The 25,997-nt window shown below is 45.1% G+C and overlaps 1 protein-coding gene across 3 annotated transcripts in view; it reads right to left on the bottom strand.

The window, feature by feature from the left end:
* Positions 1 to 25,997, bottom strand: part of MARCH11 (membrane associated ring-CH-type finger 11) — a 164,993-nt gene that overhangs the window by 12,442 nt on the left and 126,554 nt on the right. For 2 of the 3 annotated variants that reach the window (XM_029592663.1, XM_029592664.1), the window contains one exon: positions 23,073 to 23,265. In XM_029592663.1, the coding sequence (XP_029448523.1) occupies positions 23,073 to 23,265 (193 nt within the window). Of the gene's footprint in view, positions 1 to 22,455; positions 22,599 to 23,072; positions 23,266 to 25,997 lie in introns of all 3 variants that reach the window. The other variant, XM_029592665.1, reaches the window with a different exon arrangement.

The raw sequence follows: 25,997 nt of genomic DNA, 5'->3' as shown, positions 1-25,997 counted from the left end.
GAGAGTCTCGGTGGGAATACGGAATTTGTTAACCAATTGTTCGTCGATGAAATTGCCTGCGGCTCCGGAGTATATAAAGGCCTGATATTGAAGTGTCTCTAGTCCAAACTTTAAGGCCACCGGAAGTAGAATCTGTGGAGAGGGGGTAATAGGACCTACGGACGCCTCTCCCACCAAGCCTAGGCCCGAAATTTTCCCGACTTATTCAGGCATTTGTTAGCAAAGTGTCCTGGAGCTGCACAGTATAAACATAGGTTGTTCAGTCTCCATCGTTGCCGTTCCTGAGGAGTTATATGACATCGGTCAATTTGCATGGGTTCCTCAGATGCTGCTGCATGGTCAACAACCCGGGGGTTCGTAATAGGTTGTTGAAAGGTCGGCGCCAGGCGTACTGGTCATCGCAGCATGCCTCTCTCTCGAGAACGTTCCTGAACTCGAAGATAGCAAAATTGCTTACCTTGTAATAGGTGTTATCCCAGGACAGCAGGATGTAGTCCTCACATATGGGTGACATCGGTAATGGAGCCCTATGTACGGAAAAACTTCTTTAAAAGTTTCCCTGAAACTTTTGAATGGCACCGGAGTGCCTACTGAGCATGCCCAGCATGCCATGATATTCCCTGCCTCAGGGGTCTCCCTTCAGTCTTGTTTTGTAGCAATAAGCGTTAGCCAAAAATAAAATAATAAAACGTATCGGACCCAACTCCGCGGGGTGGCGGGTGGGTTTCGTGAGGACTACATCCTGCTGTCCTGGGATAACACCTATTACAAGGTAAGCAATTTTGCTTTATCCCAGGACAAGCAGGATGCTAGTCCTCACATATGGGTGATTAGCAAGCTAGAGGCTGAGTCATTTTGTGCTGAAGCAACAGTGAGGTATTGTTGATGAAATGAGTCAGCCGAAGATCACAGCAGGTTGGATGTAGAAGGAGTTGGGATTAAACTGGAAACAAGTTCTTTAAGACGGATTGTCCATATGCTGAATCTTGTCTTCCTTCTTTGTCTAAACAGTAGTGAGCTGCAAAGGTGTGAAGAGAACTCCATGTTGCTGCTTTGCAAATGTCCAGAATAGGTACAGAGCGAAGGTGCGCTACTGAAGTTGACATTGCTCTGACTGAGTGTGCTTTTACTCGCCCTTGAAGAGTAAGGCCTGCTTTTTCATAACAAAATTGTATGCAATCTGCTAGCCAGTTTGACAGAGTATGCTTACCCACTGCTTTACCTGGTTTGTTTGGATCATAGGATACAAACAGCTGACTGGATTTTCTTTGGGCTGTAGTGCGGTTTAAATAGAAGGATAACGCACGCTTACAGTCCAAAGTGTGTAAGGCTCTTTCTCCTTGGTGAGAGTGAGGCCTAGGAAAGAATGTAGGTAAAACTATTGATTGGTTCAAGTGGAATTCCGTGACAACCTTAGGAAGGAATTTTGGATGTGTCCGGAGTACTACCCTGTCATGGAGGAACTTTGTAAAAGGTTCGTATGTGACTAGCGCTTGTAGTTCACTGACCCTTCTAGCTGATGTAATGGCTATTAGAAATACCGTTTTCCAAGTAAGGTATTTAAGGTCACAAGTATTTATGGGTTCAAAAGGAGAACGCATAAGTCTGGTTAATACGACATTCAGGTCCCATTGTATGCTTGGGGAATGAACTGGAGGTTTAATGTGAGTTAGGCCTCTCATGAACTTACTGACGAGAGGCTGTGTAGAAATAGGAGCATCTTCCAGCTTATCAAGCTAAGCTGAGATTGCACTTAAGTGTACCCTTACAGATGATGTCTTAAGACCAGAGTCTGAGAGATGGTAAAGGTAATCTAGTAGCGAAGTAGTGGGGCAAGTGAAAGGATCTAAATCTTTCTGAGTGCACCACAATCTAAACCGTTTCCATTTGTAGGAATAATTCTTTCTAGTGGAAGGTTTACGTGCAGCTATAAGTACTTGAGATATAGCGGATGGAAGGTTGAGAGGCTGTAAAATTAAGCTTTCAACATCCATGCTGTCAGGGACAGGGATTGAAGGTTGGGATGGCGCAACTGACCCTGTTCTTGAGTTATGAGATTGGGAGCTACTCCCAGGCGAATTGGATCCCTGACTGAGAGATCTAGCAGTGTGGGGATCCATACCTGTCGAGGCCAGTATGGGGCTATGAGTATCATAGTTCCCTTGTCCTGTTGTAGCTTCACTAGTGTTTTGGTTATGAGTGGTATCGGTGGATACGCGTATAACAGGCCTGAATTCCAATGGCGAGCAAACACGTCCTTTGGTATGTTGTTCTGCTGTCTGAGTAGAGAGCAGTAATTGTTCACTTTGTAGTTGAGCTGGGATGCAAAGAGATCTATCGTCGGATGGCCCCAGCGTTGGAAAATCTTGGATGCTATTGTTGGATCCAAGGACCATTCGAGTGGTTGGAACTGACGACTGAGGCGATCCGCTACTGTGTTGTGGATGCCTGCTAGGTAGGTGGCCCGTAGAAGAATTGAGTGTGTTAGGGCCCAGTCCCAAATCTGTGCTGCTTCTTGACAAAGAAGGTAAGAACCTGTCCCCCCTTGTTTGTTGATGTACCACATGGCTACTGTGTTGTCCGTTTGGATCAGAACAGTCTTGTGTGATAGGCAGTCCTTGAATGCATACAGCGCATAACGTATAGCTCGAAGCTCCTGGAAATTTATTTGAAAAGAGGCTTTGAGTTGTGTCCACTTGCCCTGTGTCTTTAGATGACCAATATGTGCTCCCCACCCTAAGGTGGATGCATCTGTAGTCAAAGTCACTTGTGGAACTGGTTGCTGGAAAGGTAGGCCTTTGAGCAGATTGTTCATTGATGTCCACCAGAGGAGCGCAGACTTGAGCTCTGGTGTGATGTGAATAGGAGTGGACATTGGTTGAGTGGCTTGTATCCACTGTGCTTTGAGTGTCCATTGTAGAAGTCGCATGGTCAATCTGGCCATGGGAGTTACATGAACCGTGGAAGCCATGTGCCCTAGAAGAATGAGGCACTGGTGAGCTGTTACCTTTAATTGGTTGCGAAGATTGTGAGTCAACAGGACAAGTGTTTGAGCACGGTCTCTTGGAAGAAAAGCTGTTGCTAATGTAGTGTTTAGATCTGCACCTATGAACTGTATCAGATGAGTTGGTGACAGATGGGATTTCTGGTAGTTGATGAGAAATCCCAAGGAGTGAAGCACTTGGATGGTGAGCTTGAGAGAAGTGAGAGCTCCTTCTTTTGATTGACTTTTGATGAGCCAATCGTCCAGATAAGGGAACACGTGCACTCTTTGCTTGTGGAGGTGTGCCACTGCTGCAGCCATGCACTTTGTGAATACTCGTGGTGCTGATGCAAGGCCGAATGGCAGCACTCTGTATTGATAATGCTGATTCAGTACCCGAAAGCGCAGGTACTGGCGATGAGGAGGAAAAATGGGAATGTGAGCGTATGCATCTTGAAGATCCAGAGAGCAGAGCCAATCTCCCCTTTGAAGAAGAGGCAGAATGGTGCCTAGGGATACCATTCTGAATTTTTCTTTTTTGAGAAATTTGTTGAGATTTCTGAGGTCTAGAATGGGTCGAAGGCCTCCTGTTTTCTTTGGAATGAGGAAATATCTGGAGTAGAATCCTCTGCCCCTTTGAGGTCCAGGAACTGGTTCTATGGCCCTGGCTCTCAGAAGGGTGGATAATCCTGTTTGAAGAATTATGGAGTGTTGATTTATTGTGCAAGAGTGAAGAGGTGGATTTTCTATTGGGATAGTTAAGAAATCCAGCCTGTAACCGTGAGTCGTGATGGATAACACCCACTGGTCGGTGGTGATGGAGGTCCAATTGTTGTGGAAGTACTGTATGCGACCTCCTACTGGTGTTTCTGGGAACGGGTTGATCTGGCTGCTGCTCTCTGGGGCTTTTCAGAAACCAGATGTAGTGGCCGTTTGTGGAGGTGGTTGAGCCCTTGCAGGCCTTTGTCTAGGCTGCTGGCGTTGCGTTGGGCGGCTAGCTCTTGGCCTACCTGCTGGGGGGTAATATAGACGTGGGCGATAATAAGGCCGTCGAGTGTCACGCCTTGGAAATTTCCTGGCAGAAGGCTGAGTCTCTTGTGGTTGGGACGACAACTGTTTTAAGGTTTCAGTGTGGTCCTTTAGGGTTGCCACAGCTTCTTTTATTTTCTCACCAAAGAGATTGTCCCCTAAGCAAGGTAGATCTGCCAAATGTTCTTGAACCTCTGGGCGCAGATCAGAGGCTTTGAGCCATGCCCATCTTCTTGCTGCAATACTGATGCTGATAGCCTTGCAGCAGTTTCAAAACAATCGTAGGTTGCTCGTACCTCGTGTTTACCAGAGTCAAGGCCCTTATGAACTATGTCCTGTAAGGATTCCTGATATTGTTCAGGGAGAGAGAGAGAGAGTTCCTGGACCTGCTTCCAAAGGTTCCTTTGGTACTGGTTCATGTACAGTTGGTAAGATGAAATTTTTGAAACCAGCATTGAACCTTGAAAGATTTTTCTTCCCAGGTTATCCAAAAGCCTACTCTCTTTCCCAGGTGGTACCGAGGAGTGAGATTTTTGCCACTTTGCTTTCTTTTGAGCGGATTCAACCACCACTGATTGGTGGGGTAACTGTACTTTCTGGAACCCTGGAATAGGTTGCACTAGGTACGTTGATTCTGCTCTTTTATTAACTGCAGATACTGAACCCGGATGCTCTCAAATTCTATATTGCAGTTCCTGGAACACCTCATGGACCGGGACTGCTAACAACTCCTTGGGAGGGTCCACAAACTGGAGGACTTCCAAGGTCTTCTGACGTGCATCCACTTCCGATTGAATGGGAAAAGGAATGGTGTCAGCCATCTCTTTAACAAAGTTGGTAAAAGAGAGGTCCTCAGGAGGCGATTTCCTGTGGTCATCTGGCGGAGAAGGCTCTGAAAATATTTCCTCATCAGAAGAAAATTCAGAGCTGGTGTCTACTGAAATCTCATGTGAGTGATGAGGACGAGATGGTAAGACTGGAGAACGAGGCCTTGGTGGTCTTGGGACTCCTGATGGGCCTGGAATCGGTTCCATTGGAATCTTCTTAGTGAGGATGTCCAGTAATGTGTCCAGTTTGGTGAAAACTGGATGTAACCCGGATATATCCTCCTTGGGCCCCGGTGCTGGCATCGGAGGCATCGGTGTAGGCACCGATGGAGAAATCAGTGGTACCGATGGAAGGATCGATGGAGGTACCTGTGGCATCGGTGGAGGTACCGGAGTAGGCATCGATGCCGGTTCCCGTGCCCTCGTCGGTGTCTGCGGCATCGATGGTGTTGGCTCTGTCTGTGATGGAACGGGTATCGGTGGAGCTGTCTCATCGTGCAGAGCTTGATGCACCGCTTGACGGATAAAGGCGTCAAGTTCCGCTCTCACAGCTGGTGATAACAGAGCAGCTGTGGAGGGAGGCGGTGTTGGCGATGCCAATACTACCTCAGAGCCCTGAGGTGGTATGGAGCCCGTCACCGATATCGGTGGGGATCGCCCTTCAGTAGGCCTCGGAGCCTCAGTCCTCATCCAGGGTTTCTTTGCCGGCGAGGCCGTGTCTTCCGATGGATTCTCGGTCATCGTTACCTGGCGTCTCCGATGCCGGTGGCGGTGCTTTTCTTTCTGCTTTTCGCTCCCCGAGGTTGATGCTTTTGAAGACACCGAAGGGGACGGCGTTGAGGCATCTCCCGCCTCCGGATGTTTCTTCTTCAGGGTTAGCTGACGTACTGAAGCGGCTGGAGAAGATTGCGCTGAGGTCGATGGCCTTGGAAGCAATTGGATGTTGAATAACTGCTCCATCTTTTCGGCCCGCAGACGACGACCTTTTGCTGTCATTTCCGCACATGATTTACATGTTTGGATATTGTGGTCTTTGCCGAGGCAAAGAACACATTCGAAGTGAGGGTCGGTAATCGACATAGTCCTCACGCAGTTTGGGCACTTTTTGAAGCCCGAGGCCATGGCGCCGGACAGCCGTCGACGGCGATAAGCCCAAAAATATCGTTCCCGGCCGGGAATCGAACACGGAAAAAGTTATAGGAAGGGAAACCCTTGCGGACAGAGTAATTTTTTTCCGAAAATACGAATTTTTTTCGCTAGGTGAAATTCACCTCAGGACTCCAATTTAGCCCGCGATGCTAACGGCTTCGCGGAAAAAAGAAGACTGAAGGGAGACCCCTGTGGCAGGGAATATCATGGCATGCTGGGCATGCTCAGAAGGCACTCCGGTGCCATTCAAAAGTTTCAGGGAAACTTTTAAAGAAGTTTTTCCGTACATAGGGCTCCATTACCGATGTCACCCATATGTGAGGACTAGCATCCTGCTTGTCCTGGGATAAACAAACGAATAGCCAGACGAATCAATTCCTCCAAACTGTCGGGTATCTCACGTCCTGCCAGTTGATCTTTAATGATTTCAGAGTCCTTGTAGAAAAATGGCCGTGAGACTGTCCTCTCCCCAACGTAATTCCACGGCTAAGGTACGAAACTGAACCGCATACTTTCCCACTGAACGGGACCCTTGTCTTATTTGAAGTAATTCTGCTGCTGCAGACGTAGAACGGCCCGGTTCATCAAAGATTAGATGAAAGTCTCTTAGGAATTGCGTTAGATTGTCCAAGAGTGGATCCTCTCGCTCCCAAAAAGGAGAGGCCCATGCCAAGGCTGGACCTTCCAATAGTGATAAAATAAATGTGACCTTGGTTCTATCCGTAGTGAATATTGCAGGTTGGAGAGAGAAATGCATACGACACTGGTTGATAAATCCCTGACATAACTGCGAATTCCCATTGAATCATGGTGGTGGAGTATGGGAGAATACATAATGGGAGAATACATAAAGGCCGTGGTTCTCAACAGGTGGGTCAGTGAGGGCCTGGGAGATGTGTCTTGGGGCTAGCAGAATGCTGCTCTCTCATCAGCCCAGGTGGGAATTAGCCGACTTCTCCTTTATCAGGCATAACAGGAGGCTGCTCTTGCTTCCTTCTCTTCCTGGCCCAATGCAAGACTGTTCCCTCCTCCTTCACCAAGATCAGAATGAGACATCGCCAACTTCTGGGCTTCTGGGCTCAGCAGGACACCAGCTTTATTTTCCCCGGCTGGATCCAACAATGCTGCTGCTGATACTCTCTTCACCCTGCGGTTAGCTTGACTACAGTGCCAGGAAAAATAGTGGAAAGTGTTCTAAATATTAAAATCACAGAACATATAGAAAGACATGGTTTAATGGAACAAAGTCAACACGGCTTTACCCAAGGCAAGTCTTGCCTCACAAATCTGCTTCACTTTTTTGAAGGAGTTAATAAACATGTGGATAAAGGTGAACCAGTAGATGTAGTGTACTTGGATTTTCAGAAGGCATTTGACAAAGTTCCTCAAGAGAGGCTTCTAGGAAAAGTAAAATGTCATGGGATAGGTGGCGATGTCCTTTTGTGGATTACAAACTGGCTAAAAGACAGGAAACAGAGAGTAAGATTAAATGGACAATTTTCTCAGTGGAAGGGAGTGGGCAGTGGAGTGCTTCAGGGATCTGTATTGGGACCCTTACTTTTCAATATATTTATAAATGATCTGGAAAGAAATACGACGAGTGAGGTAATCAAATTTGCAGATGATACAAAATTGTTCAGAGTAGTTAAATCACAAGCAGATTGTGATAAATTGGGCATCAAAATGGCAGATGAAATTTAATGTGGATAAGTGCAAGGTGACGCATATAGGGAAAAATAACCCATGCTATAGTTACACAATGTTAGGTTCCATATTAGGTGCTACCACCTAAGAAAGAGATCTAGGCGTCATAGTGGATCACCATTGAAATCGTCAATTCAGTGTGCTGCGGTAGTCAAAAAAGCAAACAGAATGTTGGGAATTATTAGAAAAGTAATGGTGAATAAAACGGTAAATTTCATAATGCCTCTGTATCGCTCCATGGTGAGACCGCACCTTGAATACTATGTACAATTCTGGTCACCGTATCTCAAAAAAGATATAATTGCGATGGAGAAGGTACAGAGAAGGGCTACCAAAATGATAAGGGGAATGGAACAGCTCCCCTATGAGGAAAGACTAAAGAGGTTAGGACTTTTCAACTTGGAGAAGAGACAGCTGAGGTGTTTAAAATCATGAGAGATCTAGAACGGATAGATGTGAATCGGTTATTTACTCTTTCGGATAATAGAAAGACTAGGGGGCACTCCATGAAGTTAGCATGGGGTACATTTAAAACTAATCGGAGAAAGTTCTTTTTTACTCAATGCACAATTAAACTCTGGAATTTGTTGCCAGAGGATGTGGTTAGTGCAGTTAGTATAACTGTGTTTAAAAAAGGATTGGATAAGTTCTTGGAGGAGAAGTCCATTACCTGCTATTAAGTTCACTTAGAGAATAGCCACTGCCATTAGCGATGGTAACATGGAATAGACTTAGTTTTTGGGTACTTGCCAGGTTCTTATGGTCTGGATTGGCCACGGTTGGAAACAGGCTGCTGGGCTTGATGGACCCTTGGTCTGACCCAGTATGGCATTTTCTTATGTTCTTATGTTCTTAACCGTGAAGAAAGTAACTTTGCCTGGTAGTCGCTCACCATGAATGGAGGAGAGCAATAGTGGCATTGGTGTATGGATGGTGGGAATCCAAAGGTGTTCCACAAGTTGCCTTAAGATAAAATTTCCACCGGCTCTGGAGTCCACCAATGTCAGGGTGTGAAATTCCTGAGTGTCCGAGTAAATGGAGACAGGCAGAGTTAATGGAGGAGAAGGTGAAGTCAGGCCTAGGAGAAGTCTTCCGGCAGAACCTAGGCCTGAAAGTTTCCCGGACAGAGTGGACAGGAAGGTACCGCATGGCCCGGTTGACCACAATACATGCAGAGACCAGCCCTTTGATGTCTACTCTTCTCCTTTGAGGATAGATGACTGTGGCCAATTTGCATCTGTTCTTCTTCCTCGGTGCCTTGTGTAGTAGTGGGCTAAGAGGATGATGTTGGATGGCTGTGTGGAGACCCTGAAGCCATCTTCTTGGATCCTCTGGTCTTGTGCCACCGCTCTCGAAGACGGCAGTCGATTCTTTTGTTGTTCTCAGCCTGAGGAGGATCTAGCGGAATCCCCCAGTGAAAGAGGAAACCAAGCCCTCCACCGCTACTGGTGAAGGCCGCTTGGAGGCATTGGTGGGGTCGGAGGGAAAGGCCTCCTACACCCTCGACCGCTTTATGTGAGGCACTGAGGTCGATGCCTTCTCACGGTCTCCTTTGGAGGAAGAAGAGGACTGATGCCGATGCTTCTTAGATCTTTCTCGATGAACACCACGGTCCTTTCCTGATACCAATGGTAACGTTGAGGAACCAGACCGGGAAAGAGATGACTGGGACAATGACCAGTCCCCTGCACCGATCTCAGGACCAGGCACGATGAAGGAAGGAGAACCTGATGGAGTAGGAGCCGGGAGCGTCTTTCCAAGCGGGGTGGATGTTCCCGATGCCAAGGACAGCTCCGAAATGCTTGGACCTGAAACTTTTTGCATTTTATCGAGGTGGGCCAGATGACCCTTCAGGGTCATCTGGGCACAGAGATTGCAGACGCAGACATTGTGGGAAGCCCCCAGGCAAAGGACACAGACCTCGTGGGAGTTTGATGGACATGGTCCAGGGGCACTGGGGGCATCGGCGAAATCCAGTCGATGCCATTGGACAAAGAGCGTAACACACGGTTGATGGTCGGCGGGCACCAGGAGGGGAAGCCTTCGGCGATCAACTGCAATGACCTGGGAAACTTACCGATCACAGGCTGTGGAGGGTGAGGGACCCTACACGACTTGTGGAAGACAAAAAAAACCACTTTAAAGTAGCAAATTTCTCAAAAAAGAAGCGTGAGGTCCAAAACTGTGAGGCAACAATTCTGCGGAAAAGAAGAGACTGAAGAGGGATCCTGTGTGGATGCGAGGTTGGCGGCATGCTGGGCATGCTCAGTGCCCGATCTCAGTGCTCCATCCGATGATGTCACCAATGTTTGAGGACTACCATCCTGCTTGTCCTTGGAGAAAGGAGTCTTGTTTTTCTTCATGGTTTTTATTCCCTACTACTTAGAGCATCTCTGTCACTTTTTTATTTCTTCTCAAATTTCATCTCACTTTGCACCTGATCTGCCACTCTCACTCATGTCCTTCTGTTCAAGCCTTCACCTCACTCTGTACGTGATCCCTCAGTGTTACTCACTGACCTCTGTTCGGCCTTCACCAGAAAATGTACCTTTCTTAGTGTCACTCACTGACCTCTGCAGGAGCCTTCACCTCAATCTGTACCAGATCTCCTACTGTTACTCACTGGCTTCTGCTTCAATCTTCAACTCACTCTGTACCTGATATCCCACTGTTACTTGCTGGCCTCTGAGCCTTCATCTCATTCTGTAGCATATTCTCTGCTGTCACTTACTAATTTCTACTTGAACCTTCACCTTACTCTCTAATGGAATTCCCTGCTGTCATTCACTGACCTCTGCTCAAGCTTTCAACTTACTCTATACTTGATTCCTCACTGTCACTCATTGATCTTTGAGTCTACACACTTCACTCTTAACCTCATTGTCTTTCACTCACTTATCTCTGTTCCATTTTTCATGTCACTCTGAACCTGTTTCTCCACTGTCACTCACTCAGCTCTGCTCAGGCCTTCACCCACACTTTTTTATGTATGACAACTATTTTGTAGCAATAATGTTAACCCCTTGCACATATGGCAATTTCCCTGCTACAATAACTAAATATGACCTACATGCGCAAACTGTAATTATATACACTAAAAGTAGGGGTTTTTTTTCATTTTCCCTAGCTTACGATGATCATAAAGCATTACCGATTTCTTGGGATAATTTGTAGTTTCGCATTCTGTCCTAAAATCCCAGCAATATCATTCTGTTTAAGATTAATGGCAGTCAACTTTATAATTTTGAAACACATTAGAATACTACATTATCATTGGCTCTTTTTGATATGAAAGATGTTTGTTTTGGGGAACTTTTTAAATAAAAAATAAAAACTTTTGGCTTTTATTGCAGTAAGGAAATATGTATTACTTTCGTGGATGTTACATTACCATCAGACCTGGTGCTGTGTTTTTCACTTATGTATCATTTGATGCAAATGGACAAACTGACAGTCCTTTTCAAAACTGAGAAAGAATTTGGGAATTTCACAACAGTCTGGATGGAATTATTAATTTGCGAATCAAGGAAGACATTATTAAAGGTATTTGGTAAATTTAAAAAAGAACATTTCTTGTGACTATAAATGGGTCACAAGTGTTATGAGTAGTGGCTTTGATTTACTGTAACCTTGGTGTGCTTGATGAAGAATTATGTATAAAGAGGTGAAAGGATATAAGTGTTCAGGATGTCCAGACTTGCAGCCAAGGAGGATAACTTTAAAAGAATTGTACGCAACGGCATATACACGTGCATGCGGCTGTACATAGTTTTACCACAGTATTTTATAACATGCACATATCACATACAGGCATACTATAAAATACATGTATGTTTACCCCACAAATTGTGTGTGTATGTAGGCCAACACACAATTGCATGCAATGCATTGAAACAATGTATTTCAATGCACTGAACGCATGTACTTCACCCACTTATTTTCAAAATATATGCACATAAATTTCACATGCAAAAATAAAGTACAACTTTATTGCATAAGCTGGGATTTACATGTATAAATCGGTGTATTTTAAAATATAAGCGCTTAAGTGAAATTACCAGTTTAACTAATTAGGCCACCAGTTTGCCCAGTCCTTCCCCAGGTCATTGAGACCTTCCTGGTTCTTTAGCCTGAACTCCCCCAATTCACCCAGACCTCCCTCCCAATAGGACTACACAATAATAGGCGATAACTTTCAAAACTGCTTGCATGTGTCCATATATGTGTGTATATGGGCACACGGTAATTTACTACTGTATTTTATAACTTGGGCAGAAATGATATGTGCAGGTTATAAAATACATGTACATATGTGTGCATACATGCTCGCATATGTAAAATCCGATTTATGAGGAAAAGGGAGATTTCCATCTGTCTCCTGTTTAGTTTCCCCGGATCATCTTGCCTAGACACATCTGACACATCCCTGTCAGATGTGTCTACCACATCTGACAGGGAACCTGCTGGTAAAAGGAGGTACCCTGCACATTGGAGCCATGCACCAAAGGGCGCACCCCTGGGGAGAGTTTTCTCACCCTCAGGAATTTTGCTCATAGTTTCAGTCATTTTTTCTGGTTCCTTTTTTCTCTTTGGATATGGTGAAGAGGAAAGGTCAGCTTTGTGCTTCTCTGTCCTCTTCTACATCTTAGCTGACTATCTCTCATATTTTTTGATCTACGGAGCAACCTTTGTCAGGTGCCTCGCTCGCTGCATTTCTGCTATAGATAGCAGTCAATCCAATTGAGCTCAATATATCTTTAAGCCCTGACTATCACCTTCCTTTTCCATTGGGTCTGCATCATAGAAACACCAAACCTCAACCTTCTTCATAGAGTGCAGCTGGTCTTTCTTTCCCAGCTGCTTCTGAGAAGGTATTAACTTCCATCTCATCTGATGACTCTTGGAAGTCCAGCCTGTAGAAGCCTGATACTCACTTTGGAAGGTGACTGGAAGACCATACTATGTCTAGAAAAAACTGTAAGTGGCTTCAACTGTTTTCTTCTTCAATTGATCTAGTAAAAGAAAAGCTAGCAGTTGTTCAAACTACTTCAATTGATTATGATCAGATAATTAAATCCATGGAGTCTCATAATTTGTCCTTTCAGGAATTAAGAACTGCCTCCGTTAAAGATAGCATGTTAATTCACAGGAGACTTGAAATTTCTGAAAATATTTCTAGGGTATTAAATGTATGTATTCCTAATTTTCCCAGATCTTCTCTAATCTCTCCTTTGGAGTTACTTAAGAAATATATGAAGGAGGGGCTCTATATTGTGAAAGAATCACTTCCTTCTATATACAAAGACTTTTACCTGCCTTTTAGGAAAAAGGATGAGAGAGGGTCAGGGGGCTTGTCAACTGTATCTGATAGTTTAAATTTGACAAATTTCTTGGAACAATCTATTGATGTACTCTATTGATCATGCAACATTATCAGCCACTTGTTCATCTGAATCTTAAAAAAATCTTATTATATGGCTGTTTTTTTCTAATAGGAATTTTTTCTTTATGGGACAGAAGATATAGGTCTTTCCAGACAATTGAAAACAGACACAGTTTAGGAGGAAAGCTTTTCTTTAACATAAGGCTGTACTTCTTGGGCTTGGGAGTACCTTTTCTTTCAGATACCCCACAGAATGTGTAATTAAATTATCTGGAAATAACTACATCTTTTTTGAACCTAGTCAATTGAAAGCTTTTTTAGATAATAAGACTCTTGAGGCTTCCTCCTCACCTCCAGAACCTTTCAGGTAAATATTAAAACCCACGCACACGATTTGTGGTGCACGCACATGGACGTACCAGTTTTATAACATGTGCGCATCACTGCATGCATGTTATAAAATACGATACCCGCGTGCACATGCACACTCGATTTTATAACTACGTAATATAAGTGTGTAACTTATATTACGTGCGTAATATAAGTTACACACTTATATTACGCACGTAACCCTTTGAAAATCTACCCCATTATTATTTACATGCACATCTTTTGAAAATTCACCTCTAAACATGTTTATTATCACTTATGCCAGATAATTAGCAAGTTTAAGAATACGGGAGTAAGCTGGAAATTGTAGGCATGTAAATTTCTTTTAAAACAGCAATTTTTGTGCATAACTGTTGACCTTGCTCAGAAATGCCCCAGACTGCCTCTTTTTACGTGTATATGTGTATGCAAAAGTGAAATTACACCCGTGTTTTGGACATTTATACAATACTGAATATGTAAGTAGTAGCTATTTACACGCATATATGATAATTTGTACACACATAAAGTTTTGAGAATTCAACTTTAAGATAATATTTTAAGAGTCACGTGATCTGGTGATCTCGGACGGAAGATTCTGTGTGAGCTCTGGGTGCCTCTTCCTGTTTATCCACAAAAATTGCCAGCATCTGTGACTTCATAGCTTTTTAAGAGTCATTTTGGAGACATATACATGTCAATCAACAAATATATGAAGTATATGTCCGGGGACATGTCGGGGAAGCTTGGTAAAAACAGAAAGAGAAGCAGAAGTCATCTGAGGATAAGATGGCCGCAGCAGGTAAAAATCAAAGGGGTAGATTTTTAAAAACGGCGCGTTCGCGTACTTTTGTTCGCGCTCCAGGCGCAAACAAAAGTACGCTGGATTTTAGTAGATACGCGCGTAGCCGCGCGTATCTTCTAAAATCCAGGATCGGCACGCGCAAGGCTGCCGATTTTGGGCAGCCGGCGCGCACCAAGCCGCGCAGCCTGCCTCCGTTCCCTTCCTCTACCTAACCCACCCCCCCGGCCCTATCTAAACCCCCCCCTACCTTTGTCCACGGATTTACGCCTCCCGGAGGGAGACGTAAATCCACGCGTGCCAGCGGGCCGCTGGTGTGCCGAGACGCAACCCGGGGGCGGTTCCCGGACCGCCCCGGGCTGAAACCACGCCCCCCGGGCCCGCCCCCGAAATGCCGCATCCCGCCCCCAAAACGCCGCGTCGATCGGCCCCGCCCCCGACACGCCCCTGACAAAAAACCCCGGGACTTACGCGAGTCCCGGGGCTCTGCGCACGCCGGCAGGCCTATGGAAAATAGGCGCGCCGGCGCGCAAGGCCCTGCTCGCGTAAATCTGCCCGGATTTACGCGAGCAGGGCTTTTAAAATCCACCCCAAACAGCTGAGTGCGCCATGAAAAATGTAATTGTACAGAAAATAACAGAGGCTGTGTCTGCAGCGATAGCTGGTAGTCTGACAATATATCAGCTCAGCTCAAAGATTTAAAAGCTTCGCTGCTTGAATATGGGCCCCGATTAGATGCAGTTGAAGGAAGAGTGGTGGTGGTTGAAGATGATTACTTGGCAGCAGTGAGAAGACTTGACAAATTAGAGAAACTGAGCAGAGAACAGGATGAAAAACTAGACAATTTAGAAAATCGCTCAAGGAGAAATAATTTAAGATTTGTCGGGTTTCTCAACGATGTGGCAGAGTAGAAACTTGCAGAAACAATTGCGAAATGATTGTTGCAGAAGCTGGTAGATGCAGGCCTGCAAGGCCCCATAATTACAGAATGGCACAAAGACTTGGTGGGAAAAAAGAAGGCAATACTCGTCCCTGGGTGGTTATCGCTCAAGTAATGAGCTTTGGGTAAAAACAACAGATTGTACATGCATACCGCAAGGTGGCTAACCTGCAATTTAATTATCAACCAATTCGATTATTTCAGGATTATTCTCTTAAGGTGTCCGCCTGGCGCAAAGCATTTGTCCCCATCTGCTCAAAATTGGTAGAAAAGCAGGTGAGATTCACATTGCAATTCCTGGCTAAGCTACGAATCTGGCATGGGAACCAAATCTGGCAGGGGAAACAAACGCAGGGGAAACAAACGTCTTTGAAACTGTGAAAGCATCGACAACGTTTGTAGAGGGACTGCTTAAATAAATTGCTCACAACTAGTTGGAAAGATTTGAGCAGTAAACAATGGCGGTTCTTTATTTGTTCTTTATTTCATTCCCGCTAAGGGTAGTTCTTGCTCTTTCAGGAGTTCACGTTCTTAGCAGCGCAAGCAGAAGATTATGTGACCTCACCTGGAAAGGAAATACTAAGCTTTTATTCAAAGTTATCTATAACTGGTAGACTTGGAAAATAGAATATTTTTGAATATTTCACACTAACCATTTACTGGAGGTATAGTTGCCACTAAGTAGCTGGAGATCATGACACTGTTGTCCTTTTGGGATGCATCAAAAGGCAGATCAGCACAATGGGATTCATATGAGATTCAGTGAGCTGCATTTTGATTATTAAGCCAATGAAGAAAGCATATGAGTGGCTCAGAAGATGATTCGGGAGAAGTGCATGCATGATAAGAGCTGGGAGAGTGAATAAAAGCATGTTTCCGTAGATAACAGGATGAATTAGCCATGCTGTCATGGGATCTGTCAGTCAGGTCCGGGAGGCAGAGCTTTACCAATCAGAGATTTAGATTTTAGCTCTCTGCGGCTGCGCGTGTGTTCCCACGCAGGAAAGTAACAGATTCTCCTCAGTCTATGATTAAGCTGTAGTGTAGTCGAAAAGACGGTGACTGCCAGGGAGGAGGGTGGGTCAGCATGGCTAATTCATCCTGCTATCTACAGAAACACCGTTTATGGTAAGCAAACTTGCTTTTTCCCGTCAATAGCAGGGCTGAATTAGCCATGCTGACCCACCCTCCTCCCTGGCAGTCACCGTCTTTTCGACTACACTACAGCTTAATCATAGACTGAGGAGAATCTGTTACTTTCCTGCGTGGGAACACACGCGCATCCGCAGAGAGCTAAAATCTAAATCTCTGATTGGTAAAGCTCTGCCTCCCGGACCTGACTGACAGATCCCATGACAGCATGGCTAATTCATCCTGTTATCTACGGAAACATGCTATCTATGTTTGTACGTGATCATGAACAGTGTGGCATTCGCCATGTACAAGAGGATAGCGATTGGAAGATTGCATGCCCTATCTTCGCATCCACGGCTGCTTGTTGATCAAGGCAGTAGTGCGATGTGAAGGTATGGAGCGATGACCATGTAGCTGTCTTACAAATGTCTATGTCAAAAAACAATCAATTACTATTTATCTTCGGATACATAGAGGGCCGGATTTTAAATGCCCTGCGCGCATAAATCCGGCCGGATTTATGCGCACAGGACCCTCGCGCGCCGGCACGCCTATTTTGCATAGGCCGCCGCCGCGCGCACAGCCCCGGGACGCGCGTAAGTCCCGGGGCTTCATAAAAGGGGCGGGGGCGGGGGAGGGGGCGTGTCCGGGGGTTCAGGGGGCGGTTAAGGGCGGCACCGGGGGCATGGTCGAGGCCTCCGGACCAGCCCCCGGGTTGGGTGCTGGCGCGCCAGCAGCCCGCTGGCACGCGCAGATTTACGCCTGCTTTCAGCAGGCGTAAATCTGCCAACAAAGGTGGGGGGCATTTAGATAGGGCTGGGGGGGTGGGTTAGGTAGGGGAAGGGAGGGGAAGGTGAGGGGAGGCGGAAGGAAAGTTCCCTCCGAGGCCGCTCCGATTTCGGAGCGGCCTCGGAGGGAACATTTTGCAATACGGCAATACGGCCATACGGCCGGCACCATTTTGCAATACGGCAACGAGTGCAGGAGGTCACTCCCGGACCCCCGCTGGACTTTTGGCAAGTCTTGTGGGGGTCAGGAGGCCCTCCCAAGCTGGCCAAAAGTCCCTGGGGGTCCAGCAGGGGTCCGGGAGTGATCTCCTGCGCTCGTGACGTCAGGGGACAGGAACCAAAATGGCGCCGGCGCTACCTTTGCCCTGTCATATGACAGGGCAAAGATAGCGCCGGCGCCATTTCTATTAACGCAGCCGTGGCCAGAGAGTGGAAGATCACACCGGGACCCCCCCACTGGACCCCAAGTAATTTAAAACATTTTGGGGGGTTCTGGAGGGTGGGGGATTTATTTTAAAGGGTCGGGGTGGGTTTTAGGGTTGTTTTAGTGTGCCGGTTTTCCCGCCCTCCCCTGATTTACGATTTAAACGATTTAAAAAAAAAAAAAAAAAAAAACCGCGACGATCAGATTCCCTCCCCCCCCCAGCCAAAATCGATCGTTAAGACGATCGATCACACGATTCACATCTCTAGGGGATAATTTCCATTGAGGTGGGTTGAAAAAGAAATGAAATACTTGGGAATTAAAATATCCTCCAACATTAGTTCCATACACACTGCTAATGTTAAGCCTTTAATACAGGGACTAACTAAATCTCTGACATACTGGCAATCATTGCCTCTCTTTCTTATAGGAAAAATACACTTACTTAAAATGATGGAAAAACCTAAATGGCTATATGTCATACAAATGTTACCCATCTGGGTCACTAGGAAAGATCTTAAAGAAGTAGATAAACTCTTTAGAAAATACCTTTGGAATGGGAAAAAAGTGAGAATCTCCCTAACGCTACTGATGCGACCTATAGGAAGGAAGGTTAAACTGGCCAAATTTACAGCAATGTAATTTAGCTTGCATGTTAAGGCATGTTGTGAATTGGGTAGGTGATTCTTCCCATTTTTCTCCTTGGGAATGCCTACAAAGTTGGCTGGGACTGATTTCTCTGAATGCTTTACTTCAAATACACATAGGACAGATACCCAAAAATGTAAGATCTCTCTTAATAGTGAATTCCTGCAGAAAAGCCTGGGCTTTACTTTGTAAATTATCGCACCATAAGGGTAAGTTTTCATCTCCTTATGCATTTTTGTAATAATCCTTTGTTTCCCCCAGGTATTAACAATAGAGTTTTTCAAAGATGGCAGAGGAGAGGGTGTAAGAATATCCAGCAACTTTAAGGTCATTCACAGTTTTCAAGAGCTGCAAGAGATATTTTCTCTTTGTTCTAGTGAATATTTTGCATATCTACAATTGAGACATTTTATCATGAGTTACCCTAAACACCATTGGGATTTAGGTGCTAATAGTAAACTGAAAGAATCTCTCATGGGAGACAAGGTAAAGAAGTCCTCTGTAGCAGGTTATAACAGAATCTTAAATATCATATACTCCAAGGAGGAACTCATTGGGCTACATGCGAAATGGAATAGATGGCCAGACTTCCAACTCACATTAAAAGAATTTAAGTATTGTTTTACTTGAATACGTGAGATTACAGAAAGAGCCGGATTTTAAGATTTACGCGCGAGTGTAGATTTGTGCGCGTAACCCGGCACGCAAAAAGCTATGCCCGATTTTATAACATGCACGCGTAGCCTTGCACATGTTATAAAATCCAGGGTCGGCACACGCAAGGGGGTGCACACTAGTGCACCTTGCACACGCTGAGCCACTCAGCCTTCCTCTATTCCCTCCGAGACCGCTCCGAAATCGGAGCGGCCTCGGAGGGAATGGAGGAAGGCCTCTGAGGGAACTTTCCTTCTGCCCCCCCCCCCCACATTCCCCTCCCTTCCCCTACCTAACCCGCCCCCCAGACCTACCTAACCCCCCCCCCCCCCTTTACCTTTAACTTAGAAGTTGCGCCTGCCTCCAGGCAGGCATAGGTTGCGCATGCCGGCCGACGGCCAGCCCGTGATCCCAGGCACAGCGGCAAATGGCCGCTGTGTCTGGAGGCTCTAGCCCCGTCCCCAGACCGCCCCGCCCACGCCCCACCCCTTTTTTCAAGCCCCAGGACATACGCGCGTCCTGGGGCTTGCGCATGTTGCCGAGCCTATGCAAAATAGGCTCTGCACACGTAACCCCCTGCGCGCGTAAATCCAGCCAGATTTATGCATGCAGGGCTTTTAAAATCTGCCCCAAAATGTGATCTTGCGAGAAACACAATACAAATTTTTACAACAATTTTACTTATCTCAAGAAAAAGCATATAAGACCACACTTTGTCCTTCAACTATGTGTCTCAAGTGTAGGGAGGAGGAAGGAACTTACTTTCATGGATTTTGGTCTTGCCAGGCCATTCAAAAATTTTGGAAAAAAATAAGGGGGTTTTGCTCCAATTTACTCAAGATCCCTCTTTTAATAAATACAAAAATTTGGCTATTTGGTATTTTCAAAGCATGAACTTAGATATGGATACAAGCAAAAATTGTTTATAGAAAAGGCAGGTTTACTAGTAAAGAAAGTAAACTTATACACTTGGAGGCAGATTTTATAAATTAGCGCGAGCGCGTACTTTTGTTCGCGCACCAGGCGCGGCACACGCAAGGGGGTGCACATTTGTGCAACCTGCCTGTTCCTTCCAAGGGCGCTCCGAAATCGAAGCGGCCTCAGAGGGAACTTTCTTTCCACCCCCCTGCACCTTCCCCTCCCTTCCCCTACCAACCCACCCCCCCCGGCCCTATCTAAACACCCCCCTACCTTTTGTTGGCAGATTTACGTCTGCTGAAAGCAGACGTAAATCTGCGTGCGCCAGTAGGCTGCTGGCGCGCCATCACCTGACCCGGGGGCTGGTCCGGAGGCCTCGACCACGCCCCCGGGCCGGCACCACGCCCCCGGTCCCGCCCCGAACCACCCCCTGACCCCAGACATGCCCCTCCCCGCCCCTTTTACGAAGCCCCGGGACTTACGCACGTCCCGGGGCTGTACGCGCTGGCGGCCTAAGCAAAATAGGCATGCCGGCGCACGAGGGCCCTGCGCGTGTAAATCCGGCTGGATTTACGCGCGCAGGGCATTTAAAATTCGGCCCTTGGATTGGTAAGGAGATTATGCATTAATGGCATGCTAGACTGGTAAGAATGTTTACTTTGAGTATTTAACAGCAAAGAATTGTTCTACAAAGAAAAATTGGCCATGATGGAGGTCTGGCAGGCCTTCATTGACCAACTGTGTCCCACTGTTAGAAAAACCATCCTGAATTTGTAGCAAGGAATGTAATAGTGAATTGATAAGCTTGATCTTATAATTTAGAACTTGTAATATTATACCTATTAATGCTTCCTAGATATTTTGAATATGATTGGAACTTTATTGGTACAGGGAAATGTATGGGTACTCTTGGGCAACGCATAGCATAAGGGAGTACAGGGTTTGTTTTTTTAAGATAAGACAATGCCCCGTGCACATAGATATTAAAGGGTAGGGTGGGGGAGGAAGGAAGGAAGGAAAGAAACCGTGAGTACAATTCAAAAAGATTGTCTGTGGTCACTCTTGTTCATTTCAATGTATCCAGTATGGCGTTAATTACTATATATTATTTATAATTGTTGATTATTGTATTTCATTGCTTCAAAATTTAATAAATAAGTTTGAATAGAAAAAGAAAATATTTAATTAAGTTATTGTTGCGACGGCCGGCCACAGATTCTGTGGCGGGTCCCTCTCACCTCCTTCCTGCTTTGCTCGACCTCATGACGCGGTGGAGACGCTGCCAGCCCCCTTCTGGGCCTGTATCGCAGCTGATTCGCCGCCACCAAGTTCTCCCTGCTTCCGTGTTTCACCTGGCGCGCGCCTCTCTGCAGGATTTAAAGGGGCCGCGGCGCGCTAGGGCTGCCGGTCCCCCCTGGATGATGTCACTCTCTGGACATATTTAAGGCAAGCTCTGACAGTCAGAGCTTGCCTTTGCAACAAGGTTCCTCCCTCCTAGTTGCCTCTGGTCCTTCCTCTTGTTTCGGTTCCGTTTTCCTTAGTCTGCGTTGGAAACCAGCCACTGCCTGCCTGCCCATTCTTGTCTGCCTCCTGGAACCAACCACTACCTGCCTGACCATTCTCGTCTGCCACCTGAATCTGACCACTGCCTGCCTGACCATCCCCACCTGCCACCTGGAACCGACCACTACCTGCCTGACCATTCTCGTCTGCCACCTGAATCTGACTACTGCCTGCCTGACCATCCCCGCCTGCAGTCTAGAACCGGCCACTGCCTGCCTGACCATCCTCGTCTGCCACCTGGAACCGACCACTGCCTGCCTGACCACGTATTGGCTGACCATCCTTGGACACTACTCTGGCTTGACTCTTGCGCCACACTCCGTCTTCTGCTTCACTACTGTTCTAGGAGACCTCCAGAGGCCCACCTAAGTCCAGGCAGTCTGGGTACCCAAGGGCTCAACCTGCGAAAACCCCGGACTCTTATTGGTGAAGCTCCAGTTAGCCTCCGTCTCCTTGTGTGCTCCACCTCCTGGTGGCAGGCGCTCTCTGGGTCCGACCAGAGGGTTGTACCAATCCTGTACCAGGCCAAGGGTCCACCTCCAGCGCGACAGTTCTATTTTGTATTTCTATGTTATTGAATATGATTTGGAATATCTTTTTAATAATATTTAACAAAGAATACTACAGGTTATTGCCCAAACTTGAATAATATAATGAATCTGGCAGATACTGGCTTACAATTACTATTCTTCATTTTTTATTCCCTTTTCATGCAAGATTTTCCTTGTCTCTTTATATATGTGTCTGTACTTACACTGAAATCTTTTAGATATTTGCAAGAGGAAATATAAATTTAAAATGTTATGATTACCTGTGCTTAAATCAGCACTGCAAATTATGAATATTCACAGGTTATATAGGACTAGAACAGGATCTGAGGTGACAACCATGGGACTGTCACAATCTGTGACAAAGATTACAGTTTTTTTATAGAAAACCACTGTTAAGGTGCAAAGCACAAATACAGATCAGACAGAAGAATGATTCAAAGAATTTCTTTTATCACAGATCGACAATTATAGACAATAAAGTATTGTCTTTCTTCTGGGGAAGCCTGCTCAACAATTTGTCTACATTCATTCCTTTTTAAGATATAATGGTTAGACCAGCTGCATTCCTGTGCATTAACATGTAAAATACCTGGGTTTGGTTCCAGAAGAGAGGGAGTTCCATCTATTGCACATCAGCAACATTTACTGGCTCATTTAAGAATGTAGTTGTGCCAGGTTCTGGATGAAACTATGACCCATATCTCTAAGAAAACAGCTGATGCAATAATTGTGCTAGATGAGAGAAGGAGAGGGATTAAAAATGGGTTACCCCTTTCCAGGTAACTGCAAATGAAGTCTTATAGCTCCAGAGACTTAGCTCTGACTTATTTAGAAACCCAAAGGAACAGGAGGCAGCTGCTGGTAAAAAAAAGAAACCCAAAAAATCCTACGGCACAAAAATCTAAATCAACCAATAAGAATAAACGGTTTGAGGTGCATGTACTGTAGCAATTTGAGTAATTTGTGATTTATATCTAAACTGGGTCTTTAGGAAGAATAGAAGATTCTGTACTATAAATGTCATTCCTTTTAGAACATTCCTGCACTTTTCTCAAAGTGAAAATAAATGTAATACTATGTATGATTTCTTTCCAAGGAGATTAGATGTAAATTGGTAAAGGGAAGACATGTGAGCAGTCAAAGAAATCCAATAATTTATGACATTTTTAAGACATATTGTGAAAATATTTACTATTATAAGCTTACCTATACATACTAGATCCATGAAACCATACATTCCATAGCATATTTGAAACAGAATGTCCTTTCTTTGCCATACTGCAGAGGGGCTGAACGCTGACCACAGAAGCCAAGTCACACTTGATATTAGAAACAAGGATCCTAGGATAACAGCGATCATCTGAACTTTCTCAACCAGGGTTACAGTAATGCTTTGCCACTGAAAAGAAAACAGAATTAAGAAAGTTAAGATAAAATAAACTGTTATATATTAAAGCAATACATCTACAACCTTTTCTACTGTATCAGATATCTGTTTCACATGTAGGAACATAAGAAGTAATTAACCCACTGTGGATGGCTCAATATATATATATATATACTCAAGTGATAATAATAGCAAGTTTGCTTACCATAAATTGTGCTTTCCATAGATAGCAGATTGAATTAGACATGATCTGTGGTGACATCATCAGTCAGCACTGGTCAGAATTGTCTCTCCAAGCAAGTAGAGATTTGAGCTCTACGCAACATGGTGGGAGTTTCCACGTGGTTATTGCTTCTAGAATATCCTCAGTCTGTATTCAAGTTCATAAAATAAGATAGTCTGCTCTCCAGGGAGGAGGGCAGGAATCTCATGTCTAATTCATCCTGCTATCTATGGAAAACACAGTTTACGATAAGCAAACTTGCTCTTTACCATTGATAAGCAGGGCTGAATTAGACATGGTCTGTGAGGAGACCCAAGCTGAGGGTTGCAGCAGAGTGGTTATGTTAAGCAACCAGACTCCTATATGGATAGCAGACTATTTGTGAGTGAGATGGTGCAGTACTGCTTTCCTTTCCGCACTGTCTGCTGAGGCTAGAAATTTCATACAGTAACGTGAGGTGAAGGTATAGACCTACAACCAGGTAGCAGCCTTTATTTTTTTTTTATTTAAAATTTTTATATACCGGCATTCATGTTGCAAACACATCATGCCGGTTTACATATAACAGGTTTACATATAACAGCCTTGTAGATATCCTCGACTGGAATGTTTCTGAGGTGTACAATAAAAGATGCAGCTGCTCTAACCTGGTGAGCCTTTACTGGGTTAGCAAGATCCAGTCCAGCAGCTAAATAGCAATGCTGAATGCAGTTGTAATCCAGTTTGAAAGAGTTCTCTTTGTTATGCTCACCCCCAGCTTGTTGGGATTGTATGAAATGAACAACTGGGATGCTTGCCTATGATGTTGAGTATGGCATTTGTAATACGTCAACTCTCTCTTACAGTCTAACATGTGAAGTGTCTTTTCTCTCTGGTGTGCATGAGGTTTTGGATAAAAGATAAGGGAGCATGATGGACTGGTTTAAATGGAATTGCGAAACAACTTTCAGCAGGAATTTCAGGTGAGTCCTTAGTATTCTTTATCATGAAAAAATGGTAAGTAAGATGAATAGTGAACCAGGGCTTGCAGTTCTCTCACCCTCCAAGGGAAATTAGTAGTCTCGAGAATAGTTGAACAAGATATACATATCAAGATTTTCTCAGCCACACTAGTGCAACAGAATCATCATGGTGTACTCTCTCAGTAGCTTCTGGATCATCCGATATCAGTGGTATTGGAGGAAAAGCATGCATGAGGTCTGTGTTCCAAGATATCAGAAATGAATCAGGCCTCTTGTAGAGAGCTCGACTGGACAGAGCAAAATTGATTTAATTTTCAATTGTGCTCTGTCGCAAAAAGGTTGATGTATGGTCATCCCCATATTTGGAAGAGATAGTTGGCTATATCCTGATGTAATGACCATTTATGCAGGCTGAAGATTCTACTGAGTCTGTCTGCAATCGTATTGTGGATACCTGGCAGGTAAGACAATTGAAGGGTTGCACGGTTGTGAGTCACCCATTGCCATATGCATAGGGCTTCGTGGCAGAGGGTCCATGATCCTGTTCCCCCTTGCTTGTTGACGTAGAACATGGCAACTTGATTGTCAGTTTGAATTATTATTATGCTTTTTCCCCTGAGAATATGTAGAAATATCTGCAAAGTGTAGTGTATAGCTCTGAATTCCAGCAGATTTATTTGATACTGTCTCTTCTGTCTTGTTCAAAGACCCTGTGTCTTGTAGAGGCCAGTGTGTGTTTCCCACCCCAGTGTAAAGGTGTCGGTGATCGGGACTATATGATGTGGTAGCTGGGCACCGTCTTGTATTCTAGATGGGCAGAGCCACCAATGTATTTCCATTTTCATCTGAGGGGTGATGGAGACTTTGGATGAAAGAGGCTCTAGGAGTTGGTTCCATTGTGATCTGAGACTCCATTATAGATATTTCATATGCAGATGGTTTAGAGGAACTAGGTGAATGGCAGCAGCCAAGTGGCCCAGAAGGATCAGCACCTGCTGGGCTATGGAAACATATTTTTGGTAAAGTCATCACCACTCTGAAGAGGCTCTGGGTTCATTCTAGGCGCAAAAAGGTTTATTGTTGTAACATGTCTATAATTGCACCGATGAACTGAAAGCTCTGAGTGGTGTAGTATAGACTTTGATACATTCAGCATGAGCCCCAAGGACTGCAATACCTAGACAGAAAGAGACAAATGGGAAAGGAGTGTGCCTCTGATAGGGGTAACCAACAGTTAATCATCCAGGTATGGAAAAATCTGGATGCCCTGGCACTGTAGATGAGCTACCACTACCACAAAACATTTCATGAAGACTCGAGGGGCTGAAGAGAAGAATTTTTACTGGTAGTGGTGAGTCTCCACCATGAAGCATAGGTACTACCAATAGGAAGGATGGGTGGGAATGTGAGTATATGAATCCTTGAGGTCTAAGGAGCACATCTAATCATCTTGTTGCAAGAAGGGGAGGACCATCACCAGAGAAATCATCTTGAACTTTTCTTTGTCAAGATGTAGGTGAGATATTGAAGGTTCAGAATTGGGCACATTTCTCCTGTCT

This window comes from Rhinatrema bivittatum, chromosome 2, assembly GCF_901001135.1.
Source record: "Rhinatrema bivittatum chromosome 2, aRhiBiv1.1, whole genome shotgun sequence".
Taxonomy (NCBI): domain Eukaryota; kingdom Metazoa; phylum Chordata; class Amphibia; order Gymnophiona; family Rhinatrematidae; genus Rhinatrema; species Rhinatrema bivittatum.
This window is presented reverse-complemented; position numbering and strand designations above follow the sequence as displayed.